Source organism: Scyliorhinus torazame, chromosome 6, assembly GCF_047496885.1.
Source record: "Scyliorhinus torazame isolate Kashiwa2021f chromosome 6, sScyTor2.1, whole genome shotgun sequence".
NCBI classification, from domain to species: domain Eukaryota; kingdom Metazoa; phylum Chordata; class Chondrichthyes; order Carcharhiniformes; family Scyliorhinidae; genus Scyliorhinus; species Scyliorhinus torazame.
Genome location: NC_092712.1, coordinates 25,232,663 through 25,245,253, shown reverse-complemented (window position 1 = coordinate 25,245,253; position 12,591 = coordinate 25,232,663). Strand labels below are relative to the sequence as shown.

General features: G+C 48.4%; 1 protein-coding gene across 2 annotated transcripts in view; it reads right to left on the bottom strand.

Moving 5' to 3' along the window:
• The window catches only part of naprt (nicotinate phosphoribosyltransferase), an 84,235-nt gene that overhangs the window by 34,415 nt on the left and 37,229 nt on the right, over positions 1–12,591 (bottom strand). Inside the window, exons 4-6 of one of the 2 annotated variants that reach the window (XM_072508047.1) lie at positions 10,530–10,660; positions 8,654–8,769; positions 4,034–4,233 (exon numbers count right to left, since the gene is read on the bottom strand). In XM_072508047.1, coding sequence (XP_072364148.1) covers positions 4,034–4,233; positions 8,654–8,769; positions 10,530–10,660 — 447 coding nt within the window. The remainder of the gene's footprint in view (positions 1–4,033; positions 4,234–8,653; positions 8,770–10,529; positions 10,661–12,591) is intronic. The other variant, XM_072508048.1, reaches the window with a different exon arrangement.

Below are 12,591 nucleotides of genomic sequence, written 5' to 3'. Positions count from 1 at the left end.
TAAAAGGGACAGCAGCTGAGATTGTGATGAATTATTTGTCTGGCTCCCTGTAAAACAAAGCTCCAGAGAGATGAAATGGTGCTTCCTCTGTTTTCAGACCCATTGTCTGGATTCCTATTACGGGAACAAAATTCCGGCCAAAGAATTTCTTCGGAAGCAGGCCATTTGGCCTATCCTGCCGATGTCGGCTCTTTGAACGAGCGATTCAATCAATCTCACGCCTCTGCTCTATCCCCATAACCCCAGGTCTGTCCTCAGCTCCCCTATGGAGAGGAAATTACTAAACGGAAAAAGGTAGTGGAGGAAATAATATAATTGACAAGACCCAGGACTTGATGGTGACTACCACAGGATATTAACGCAGGTGAGGAAACTGTTGCTGTGTTAGTGCTGATCCACCAAACCCTCTCGATTCAGGAATTCTCTCCTTGGATTAGAAAATCACCAATAACGCTGTAAACATTTATTTCATGGCATTTGTTGCACATCTTTAAATATCCTGAATAGGTTGGTGGTGAGCTGCCTTCTTGAACCGCTGCAGTGTTTGTGGTGTAGGCACACCCACCGTGCTGTTAGGGAGGGAGTTCCAGGATTTTGACCCAGTGACAGTGAAGGAACGGCGATATATTTCCAAGTCAGGGTGGTGAGTGACTTACATTGAACATACAGTGCAGAAGGAGGCGTTTCGGACCATCAGGTCTCCACCGACCCACTTAAGCCCAATCCTCCACCCAATCCCTGTAACCCAATAACCCATCCTAACCTTTTTGGACACTAAGGGGCAATTTATCATGGGCAACCCACCTAACCTGCACATCTTTGGACTGTGGGAGGAAACCGGAGCACCCGGAGGAAACCCACGCAGACATGGGGAGAACGTGCAGACTCCGCACAGACAGTGACCCAGAGGGAATCGAACCTGGGACCCTGGCGCTGTGAAGCCACCATGCTACCGTGCTGCCCGAGGAGGGAACTTGCAGGTGTTGGGGTTCCCAGGTATCTGCTGCCCTTGTCCTTCTAAGATGGTGGTGGTCATGTGTTTGGAAGGCGCTGTCAAAGGAACCTTGATGAGTTGCTACAGGGCACTCTATCCATAGAACCCATAGCATCCCTACAGTGCAGAAGGAGGCCATTTGGCCCATCGAGTCTGCAGCGACCCTCTGAAAGAGCACCCTTACCAAGGTCCACTTCCCCACCCTATCCCGTAACCAGACCTAACCTGCACATCTTTGGACACGAAGGGGCAATTTAGCATGGCCAACCCACCTAACCTGCACATCTTTGGACTGTGGGAGGAAACCGGAGCACCCGGAGGAAACCCATGCACACACGGGGAGGATGTGCAGACTCCGCACAGACAGTGACCCAAGCCGGAATCGAACCTGGGACCCTGGAGCTGTGAAGCAATTGTGCTAACCACTGTGCCACCATGCCGCACCACTCTAGAGGGTACATACAGCTGCCACTGTGCGGCGCTGGAGGAGGGAGTGAATGTTGAAGACGGCGAATGCGCCGCCAATGAAACGGGCTTCACTATGTAAGGAGGATGGAAAAGAGAAACAAAGACATTATTATCCAATCAGACTAACTTCAGCCCTGAGGATGTAACACAAATCTACGTTTACATATCATTTAAACAGAAACAGGCCATTCGGCCCACATTGTCTCTGCTGGTGTTTATATTCCACTCAAGTCTCCTCTACGCTAGGGCAGCACGGTGGCGCAGTGGTTAGCACTGCTGCCTCACGACGCCGAGGTCCCAGGTTCGATTCTGGGTCACTGTCCGTGTGGAGTTTGCACATTCTCCCCGTGTTTGCGTGGGTCTGCCCCCGCAAACCAAAAGATGTGCAGGGTAGGTGGATTAGCCACACTAAATTGCTCCTTAACTGGAAAAAAATGAATTGGGTATTCAAAATTTATATTTAAAAAGTCTCCTCCATACTTCATCAAACCCTGTCTGCATGTTCCTGTACTTCTTTCTTTGTTGGTTGAACATATTGTCATGTGAGAGTACCTTTAAGAAATGGGTGTTTATAAATGGGAATGTATAAGTTCGCGAGTCTGGGAGCGCTGACCGAGAAATATGGGCTGCCCCAAGGGAATGCATTCAGGTATATGCAACTGAGGGCTTTTGCGAGGCAACAGGTGAGGGAATTCCCGCAGCTCCCGACACAAGAGGTGCAGGACAGAGTGATCTCAGAGACATGGGTGGGGGATGGTAAGGTGTCAGATATATATAGGGAGATGAGGGACGAAGGGGAGACTATGGTAGATGAACTAAAAGGGAAATGGGAAGAAGAGCTGGGGGAGGAGATCGAGGAGGGGCTGTGGGCAGATGCCCTAAGCAGGGTAAACTCGTCGTCCTCGTGTGCCAGGCTAAGCCTGATTCAGTTTAAGGTATTACACAGGGCGCATATGACTGGAGCACGGCTCAGTAAATTTTTTGGGGTGGAGGATAGGTGTGCGAGGTGCTCGAGAAGCCCAGCAAATCATACCCATATGTTTTGGTCATGCCCGGCACTACAGGGGTTTTGGATGGGGGTGACAAAGGTGCTTTCAAAAGTAGTGGGGGTCCGGGTCGAACCAAGCTGGGGGTTGGCTATATTTGGGGTTGCACAAGAGCTGGGAGTGCAGGAGGCGAGAGAGGCCGATGTTTTGGCCTTTGCGTCCCTAGTAGCCCGGCGCAGGATATTGCTAATGTGGAAAGAAGCCAAGCCCCCGGGGGTGGAGACCTGGATAAATGACATGGCAGGGTTTATAAAGCTAGAGCGGATTAAGTTCGTTCTAAGGGGGTCGGCTCAAGGGTTCACCAGGCGGTAGCAACCGTTCGTCGAATACCTCGCAGAAAGATAGATGGAATGGGAAAAAGAAGGCAGCAGCAGCAGCCCAGGATCGGGGGGGGGGGGGGGGGGGGGGGGGGGGAGGAGGAACCAGAAGGACTCTCAGGGTTGTTAATATATACTGTGTAATATGTATAGGTCGTTGCTACAGATAATTATATATTGGACTGTTAAATTATATTTTTGGAGAGTGTTACTTGTGACAAGGCAGTTGCCAATTAGGGTTAGTTTTCATTTTTGTTATTTATTATTTATTCATTTTCTGTTTATAAAATAGGTCATTGTTATTTGTGTTGTTATAATATTGTGTAAAGGATGCACAATGTACTGTGTTGGTTGACCAAAAATTTTCAATAAAATATTTTATTTTTTTAAAAATGGGAATGTATATAAATATCTGTAGTGAGAGTACCTTTAAAAAAATGGGTGTTTACTACTGCAGTGATGTCAGAGAGTGGGTGGAGCTGGGCTGTCTGACAGCTTTTTACTTTCGTTTTAGGCTGTTTGCTGCAGGGTGTGTTTTAGTTTCGTTTTCAGAGCTGGATAGCTACAGTCACAGCCAGAAGGTGTATTAGAGTCTCTCTCTGTAATCGATCCTGGTGATTTAAAACTAATAACAGTAGTGACTTTAACCTGATATGCTTCTGGTAAAAGGTGTTTTAAGTCTTATGGATGTTAAAAGGAAAGCTTAAAAGGATTACTTAGTATTGTATTCTTTGGGGGTTGTATTTGAATTAATGGTTGCTAAGATGTTCACTGTTTGTTTTAAAAAGGTTAACTTGAACATAGAACATAGAACAGTACAGCTTGAGTTCATAGAATAAACATTTGTTTGCTTAAAAAATACTTTTCCATTTCTGCTGTACCACACCTGTAGAGTGGGCCGTGTGCTCCCCATACCACAATCTATTAAAGGTTGTGGGTCAGGTGAACTCCATGATACACTTTGGGGTTCTCTAAACCCTGGCCCATAACAATACTTCCAAAATTTTGCACCTCTGACAGTGCAGCACATCCACTGCCTCGAATTTGTTACAAGGTCCTTGAGAAGGGCCTGAGCCACCAACTGAGCCCATTGCTCAGTGACCCCATTGCTTTCTGAGGGACCTTACTGGGTGAACATTTCTGTGTTAGGCTGCGACAGGTTGTCTCAAATGGCTATTTTGTAAAAAACGGCAAAATTCATTTTCTACCTCATCACACTATATGTGTCGACCAGAGCGATGAAGTTTCCTGGATATGTCATGGCGTAGGAAACGAAGGCTGCCAACTCGGAGGAATTGGTGTGATCCTGGGGCACTTGTAGAAGGCAGCAGACACGAACGAGCCACATCTCACACAGGGAGACAAAATCCACAGCGGCCTGTCCCTCAGAGGCAGGTTTCAGAGTCTGCTGGGTGTTGAGAAAACAGAAATGCTGTGAGTTTGGACATTCTATGGCCTGGAAACCGGTCCACTGTTCAGGCGCTATGTAGATGACTAAAGGCCCCAGTATGTCGAGCAGGGCCTCCTGGTGGGAGTCCGCTGCCCAGCCTAATGGACAAGGCAGAATATATCCAGAGGAGGTGTGAATGACAGAATGATGAGCTTGAATCCTGTTGAAAAGAGAGACATGTTGCTGAAGCTATTCATCTCACACTCATCAGGACAAACACAAGAATACCAAATTTCAAACTAACACAATTTATGCGACAGCAGAAAAGGGTACTGATTGGTTAGAAAGTTGATTCTGATTGGCTGAGCTGTTGCCTTGGAGAAAGCAATGGGAAACCATAGGCTCTCCAAGCTCCCAGGTAATTCAAAAAGATGCAAGACTTGAACATATTTCTTTTGTTTGCAGCGAACAGGTCCCTGTGTATAAATGTATGTCACTTCTAGCAGGTGTAAACACTACAAGGCAGTTGACCATCTTAAATTGCTTGTTGGTGTAACTATTGACACACTCAGGATTGTACAGAAAGCGCTGCCCAATCGCAGAACCACATCTAACAGTCAAGCTTTTGTTTTGGGTTTTGCAAGCGGGGTTGGGTGAACATAGGTATTGTTGCATATGCAAATAAATGAAGAGCAGAGGGCAGCATGTGGCGCAGTGGTTATTACTGGGACTGCGGCGCTAGGGATCCGGGTTTGAATGCCCTGGGTCACTGTCCGTGTGGAGTTTGCACAATCTCCCCATGTCTGCGTGAGTTTCACCCCCACAACCCAAAGATGTGCAGGATAGGTGGATTGGTCACGCTAAATTGCCCTTTAATTGGAAAAAAATAATAGGGTATTCTAAATTTAAAAATAAATAAATAAATGAAGAGCTGAAGGGTTAAATAGACTAAGCTTTATTCCCTCTGACACAAAGGATTAAGGAATGACTTGATTATGGTTTTCAGGAATTTGAGAGGAATTGAGAGAGAGAGAGAGAGACAGAGGGCGGGATTCTCTCAGCCCAGGTCGGGCCGGAGAATCGCCGGGACGGGCGCGAATCGCGCGATGCTGCCCCAACGCCAGTCCGCCGATTCTCCTGAGAGCGGAGAATCGGCGCTGCGCGGTCGGCGCGCCGCCGGTCGGGGGCCACTCTACGCGGCGCCCCCCCCCCCCCGGTGATTCTCCGCCCGGGATGGGCCGAGCGGCCACGCAAAAAAATCTGAGACCCGCCGGCACCGTTCACACCTGCTCTTACCCAGCGGGACCTCGGCGCGCATGCATCCGGGGGCGACCTGGTGGGGGAGAGGGGTTCCCACCCTGGGGGGGCCTCTGCTGTGGCCTGGACCGCGATCGGGACCTACCGATCGGCGGGCCGGCCTCTCGGGCTGGGGGCCTCTTTTGTTCCGCGCCGGTCCCTGTAGCCCTACGCCATGTTGCGTCGGGGCCGGCGCGGAGAAGGGAGCCACTGCGCATGCGCGGCAATCGCGCCGGTCCCACTGCGCATGCGCGCATTGGCGTCGGTCCCACAGCTTTGGCGCCGGTGCCACTGCGCATGCGCAGACCCGCGGCGCCCATCTGATGCCGGGATCGGCAGCTGGAGCGGCGTGGATCGCTCCAGTGCCGTGCTGGCCCCCTGTAGGGGTCAGAATTGCTGCTCCTGAGGCCATGTTGACGCCGTCGGGAAACGCAACGGCATTTACGACGGTGTCAACACTTAGCCTCAGGATCGGAGAATCCCGCCCAGAATTTCTTTCTGCTGGTGGCGGGAATCTAGACCAGGGTGCATGACCTTCAAATCAGAAACAGGTCAGTGTGGAGAGAAGATTGGAGATCATTCTCCTTGCAAAAGGTGGTAGAAAGCATCGAATTACCTCACACAGAATACGTAATAGATGATGAATAATCGGAGCAGAGTTATGAAATTTAAATCTAAGATTGACTGTTGCCAGCCAATGGCTGTTAAGGGATATTGAGTCAAGATGGCTAGATAGAATTAAGATATGGATCAGCCATGATCTCACTGAAAAATGGGACAGGCTCGAGGGGCCTGCTGGGCTACTATTTTTCCTATCTAACAGGGAGAGAGGTTGTTCTATAGAACAAAGAACAAAGAAAAGTACAGCACAGGAACAGGCCCTTCGGCCCTCCAAGCCCGTGCCGACCATGCTGCCTGACTAAACTACAATCTTCTACACTTCCTGGGTCCGTATCCCTCTATTCCCATCCTATTCATGTATTTGTCAAGATGCCCCTTAAACGTCACTATCGTCCCTGCTTCCACCACCTCCTCTGGCAGTGAGTTCCAGGCACCCACTACCCTCTGTGTAAAAAACTTGCCTCGTACATCTCCTCTAAACCTTGCCCTTCGCACCTTAAACCTATGTCCCCTAGTAATTGACCCCTCTACCCTACGAAAAAGTCCCTGACTATCCACTCTGTCTGTGAAGAAAAATTGAGCAGAACAGTGTTACATTTAGAAGAATGAGAGGTGTTCAAGACCTGAATGAGAAATGAATTCTGAGAGGGCTTGATGTGTTAGGAAAGAGTTCATGTTCCCTAGTACTTAAGTTGGAATTGAGGTTTTAGTTGTTTAATAGACTGCACCAATATATAAAGGGGATGCAGGAGGCACTGCATTGTTGGAGAACATAGAACATAGAAAAATACAGCACAGAACAGGCCCTTCGGCCCACGATGTTGTGCCAAACCTTTGTCCTAGATTAATCATAGATTATCATAGAATTTACAGTGCAGAAGGAGGCCATTCGGCCCATCGAGTCTGCACAGGCTCTTGGAAAGAGCACCCTACCCAAGGTCAACACCTCCACTCTATCCCCATAACCCAGTAACCCCACCCAACACTAAGGGCAATTTTGGACACTAAGGGCAATTTATCACGGCCAATCCACCTAACCTGCACATTGTGAAGAGCACAATAAGCTTGGAGACAAAGAAGTCAAGACTTGTTTCCTCTTTTTTCTTCTCGAGTTACCATTGGAGCGCAATATGATGGGCTAAATCCTGAGATACGTTCCTGTTTGGAGACTATAGTTTGGAGCTATAGTCTCAGGATAATGGATCAGTCATTCATTAAGTAATTTGTGTAAAGTAGTTCTATAATCTGGTGACTAATATTCCTCAACTGGGTGACCTTTCTATTTATTTATTCTTCCATGGGATATGCACATCACTGGCATTTGTCCAACCCTAACTGCCGTCGAACTGAATGGTTCGATTGACCATTTAAGAGTCAACCACATAATAATAATAATCGCTTATTGTCACAAGTAGGCTTCAATGAAGTTACGGTGAAAAGCCCCTAGTCGCCACATTCCGGCACCTGTTTGGGGAGGCCGGTACGGGAATTGAACCCGCACTGCTGGCATTGTTCTGCATTGCAAGCCGGCTATTTAGCCCACTGTGCTAAACCACATTGCTTTGGGCCTGGAGTCACATTAAGGCCAGATTGAGTAGGGATGGCAGATTTCCTTCCCTAAAGTGCATTAGAACGGTTGGGTTTTTACAACAAAAAAAGAAAGACTTGCATTTATGCAGCACTTTCCATAACCAATGGACATCTTAAAGCGTTTTAGGGGTAATAAAGAACTTCTGAAGTTCTGCACCCAAGCAGGCAGAGGGCTCCTCAGTTAATGCCTCATCTGAAAGGCAGCACCTCCAAGAGTGCAGCAGTCCCTCAGTTAAGGCGGCTCGGTAGCAGTGGTTAGCACTGTTGCTTCACAGTGGCAGGGACCCGGGTTCGATTCCCAGCTTGGGTCACTGTCCGTGCAGAGTCTGCATGTTCTCCCCGTGACTGCGTGGGTTTCCTCCGGGTGCTCCGGTTTCCTCTCACCGGTCCCGAAAGACATGCTTGCTAGGTGAATTGGACATTCTGAATTCTCCCTCCCTGTACACGAACAGGTGCCGGAGTGTGGCGACTCGGGGCTTTTCACAGTAACTTCATTGCAGTGTTAATGTAAGCCTACTTGTGGCAATAAAGATTATTATTATTAAATGCAGGTCTTGCCAGCAAGGCCAACAAACTGAGAATTAATATTAAAGAGGAATGATATAATTTCTTTTTTAAAATTTAGAGTACCCAATTATTTTTTCCAATTAAGGGGCAATTTAACGTGGCCACTCCGCCCACCCTGCACAGCATTTGGGTTGTGGGGGCGAAATCCATCGGGGAGAATGTGCAAACTCCACACGGACAGTGACCCAGGGCTGGGATTCGAACTCAGATCCTCAGCGCCGTAGGCAACAATGCTAACCACTGTTCCACTGTGCTGCCCCTGATATAATTTTATAATATATGTTTTTATATTGTCATATGTTTTTACTATCTTGTGCAACTCGTCATCGGGTCAGCCTCAGGATTAAGGAGAGGAAGCACTTACCTGAACCTTGACCTCTGACATTGATGTGAAGGAAGCGATGTATGAATGCGCCATGGAGCCAAACAATGGAATCCCATAGAGTTTCCCAGCTAGGACATTACTCGTGCCATCGAATCCTGATGGCAAACAGGTACAAAATAAAAACATGCTTCCAAAAGCGATTTTCCAATTTTTCATTTAAATTAAGTTAGGATTCTAATTAGGTTGGAACTGGGGTGCGTTATCGGATTTATGTCGGTATCGGGGCTGGGTTTTGGGTTGTGTTTGGGACAAACTGGATTGGATTGGATTTGTTTATTGTCACGTGTACCGAGGTACAGTGAAAAGTATTTTTCTGCGAGCAGCTCAACGGATCATTAAGTACACGAGAAGAAAAGGAAATTTAAAAAAATACATAGTAGGGCAACACGAGGTACACAATGTAACTACATAAGCACTGGCATCGGATGAAGCATACAGGGTGTAGTGTTAATGAACTCAGTCCACAAGAGGGTCATTTAGGAGTCTGGTGACAGTGGGGAAGGAGCTGTTTTTGAGTCTGGTCGTACGTGTTCTCAGACTTCTGTATCTCCTGCCCGATGGAAGAAGTTGGAAGGGTGAGTAAGCCGGGTGGGAGGGGTCTTTGATTATGCTGCCCGCTTTCCTCAGGCAGCGGGAGATGTAGATGGAGTCAATGGATGGGAGGCAGGTCCGTGTAATGGACTGGGCGGTGTTCATGACTCTCTGAAGTTTCTTGTGTCTTGGGCTGAGCAGTTGCCATACCAGGCTGTGATGCAGCCAGACAGGATGCTTTCTATGGTGCATCTGTAAAAGTTGGTAAGAGTTAATGTGGACATGCCGAATTTCCTTAGTTTCCTGAGGAAGTATAGGCGCTGTTGTGCTTTCTTGGTGGTAGCGTCGACGTGGGTGGACCAGGACAGATTTTTGGAGATGTGCACCCCTAGGAATTTGAAACTGCTAACCATCTCCACCTCGGGTCCGTTGATGCTGACAGGGGTGTGTACAGTACTTTGTTATGTGGAGATGGCAGGTAGGGGTGATATCAGTGGCTTGTGCGCCTCGAGTCACATGTAGGCCAGACCAGGCAAGGATGACGATTTTCTTCCCTAAAAGGACAGTAGTGAATCTCATGGATTTTTGATGACAATCTGGTGGTTTCATGGTCATTATTAAGGAGACCAGCTTTAAATTCCAGATTTATTTGAACTTAAATTTCTCCAGCTGCCGGGGTGGGATTTGAACCCCTGGCTCAAAGGATTCTGGATTGCTCGTTCAATAATATTACCATTAAGCTACCATCGCCAGCTGTCAAATCCCATGCGTGGAATTTGCTCCCTAAATCTCTCTGCCTCTCTTTTCATCCTTAAGTTCCCAGTTCTTTGACCCATCTTCAGCAACCTCGTATAATCATTCCCTCTTTGGCCCAGCATCCATTTTCTTTCACCGCGCCCCCTCTCTGAAGGCTCTTGGATGTTTTTCCACGTGCTTTATCAATGCACCTTGCAAAGCTTTCCCCTGGGATGGGGAGTGAAATTGGGATTTAGGATTGGAATTTTGTTTGGGGTTGGGTTTTGGAATCTGTTTGGGGTTTGGATTATAGTTTGGGATTGGGATTTGCTTTGGGATTGGCAATTCAGTTTGGGTGTGGATTTGGAGTCTGTGCTCGTAGGTGATGATGGAATATTGGATCATGGACATCATCAGCCAGATTCTGCTACTTATGCAATTCTCTTACAAACACAGGCAACACCCCAGCCCGATAAATCCCTCCCCGATCATTCGAGAATTTGCATCAATTTTACATCAATTTTTCCCTTCACGGTCGGATTCTTGCAGCAGCCCAATAGGACAGAGAAGGGTTTACCATCGACCTCACCTCCTATGTATGAGTACTTCGAGGCTGAGACACCACCATCCGGCCCTTGTGCCCTCCTCAGGCCGAGCTCCAGGAGACGCTTCTCTGGTCCAGCCGCCAGCCTGAATCTGGCAGCGTTAGTGGCCACGAGGCTGTGGAGGCAAGGATGGTTACCAATTTTCAACCCTCGCCTCTTGAAGCTCGCTCCTGGGATATTGGTGGCCCCACGTGGAACGTGGAATCGAAAGCTAAAGGGAAGCTCCCATTACCATCAACGGGAAGTTCTGGGATTTCTGGGCATGAGTGGCTTCTGCTGGAAATTCATGCCAAATTTAAAAATATATATATTTTATTAAGGCATATATAATAATATTTTTTTTTTTTAAATTTAGAGTACCCAATTCATTTTTCCAATTAAGGGGCAATTTAGCGTGGCCAATCCACCTACACTGCACATCTTTGGGTGGTGGGGGCGAAACCCACGCAAACATGGGGAGAATGTGCAAACTCCACACGGACAGTGACCCAGAGCCGGGATCGAACCTGGGGCCTCAGTGCCGTGAGGCAGCAGGGCTAACCCACTGCGCCACCCTGCTGCCCTTGGCATATATAATTTTGACAATTGTCAAGAGGAAAAACAACAAAATAAATAACATCCACCCACCCAACATAGCTTGCTCCCTTTCTTCACATTTATAAAATTTTGAAAAATGTATTGTGATTCCTGTCCGGTATCTCGGCAAATGTTGGCGGGATCCGGGATGGTAAACCTCTGAATGAGGGCCTCGATTGTAGTCTTTGTTGCAATATCTCCTATTGTCCTTCTAAGTGACGCATGTGCACATCTGCACACCCAAAGGAAATAAAAAACGTGCATTTATGTAGAACCATTCAGGACCAATGTGTTAGTGACCAGATCATCCATTTTTTGATCTTGGTTAACAGTGCGCTGGAGTCCTTTACACCCAGCAGAGACCAGGGGCGAGATTCTCCGACCCCCCGCCGGGTCGGAGAATCGCTGGGGGCTGGCGTGAATCCCGCCCCTGCCGGTTGCCGAATTCTCCGGCACCGGATATTCGGCGGGGGCGGGAATCGCGCCGCGCCGGTTGGCGGGGCCCCCCCACGCGATTCTCCGGCCCGGATGGGCCGAAGTCCCGCTGCTAAAATGCCTGTCCCGCCGGCGTAGATTAAACCACCTACCTTACCGGCGGGACAAGGCGGCGCGGGCGGGCTCCAGGGGTCCTGGGGGGGGCGCGGGGCGATCTGGCCCCGGGGGGTGCCCCCACGGTGGCCTGGCCCGCGATCGGGGCCCACCGATCCGCGGGCGGGCCTGTGCCGTGGGGGCACTCTTTTCCTTCCGCCTTCGCCACGGTCTCCACCATGGTGGAGGCGGAAGAGACTCCCTCCACTGCGCATGTGCGGGAATGCCGTCAGCGGCCGCTAACGCTCCCGCGCATGCGCCGCCCGGAGATGTCATTTCCGCGCCAGCTGGCGGGGCACCAAAGGCCTTTTCCGCCAGCTGGCGGGGCGAAAATTAGTCCAGCGTGGGTATAGGAATCTATAATTTATGAGATCTTAACCTGTCGAACTACGCCAAGTTTGGGGGAAGCTTAGTTGATTAATCAAAGTCCTGGCGCAATACGACAAGTTGTAAGATTTGTAATATTTCTGAACTATGCCAAGTTGTTTGATTCCTTGTATTATTCGACTGTGTAAAGGAATTTATATTATCTCTGCTATTCGGTTACCAGTAGCACTTTGCGAATACTGGAACTCAGCAGAAATTTCAGTTAAAACTTCTCAGGTGCCAAAAAGAATTGTTTTATTTGTAGTCGCTTGATTACAATTTGAAAGTTATTTAAAAGGCAATTCGTAGACAATTCGAAGCCTTCAGAGAATTACAGACATTATCTTTCTTTGCTTAGGCAGACAGCTCGAAAGTAACTTTTAAAAGGTCAAAGTCTGGCAATAAAACATGGAGAGAGAGCGAGCTAATCTTCAGCTAAACTCAAACTCAAAGTCAAAAGTGGACTAACATCACTGACACAGACTAACAGACTGGCAGGCTGACAGAACCCCCAAA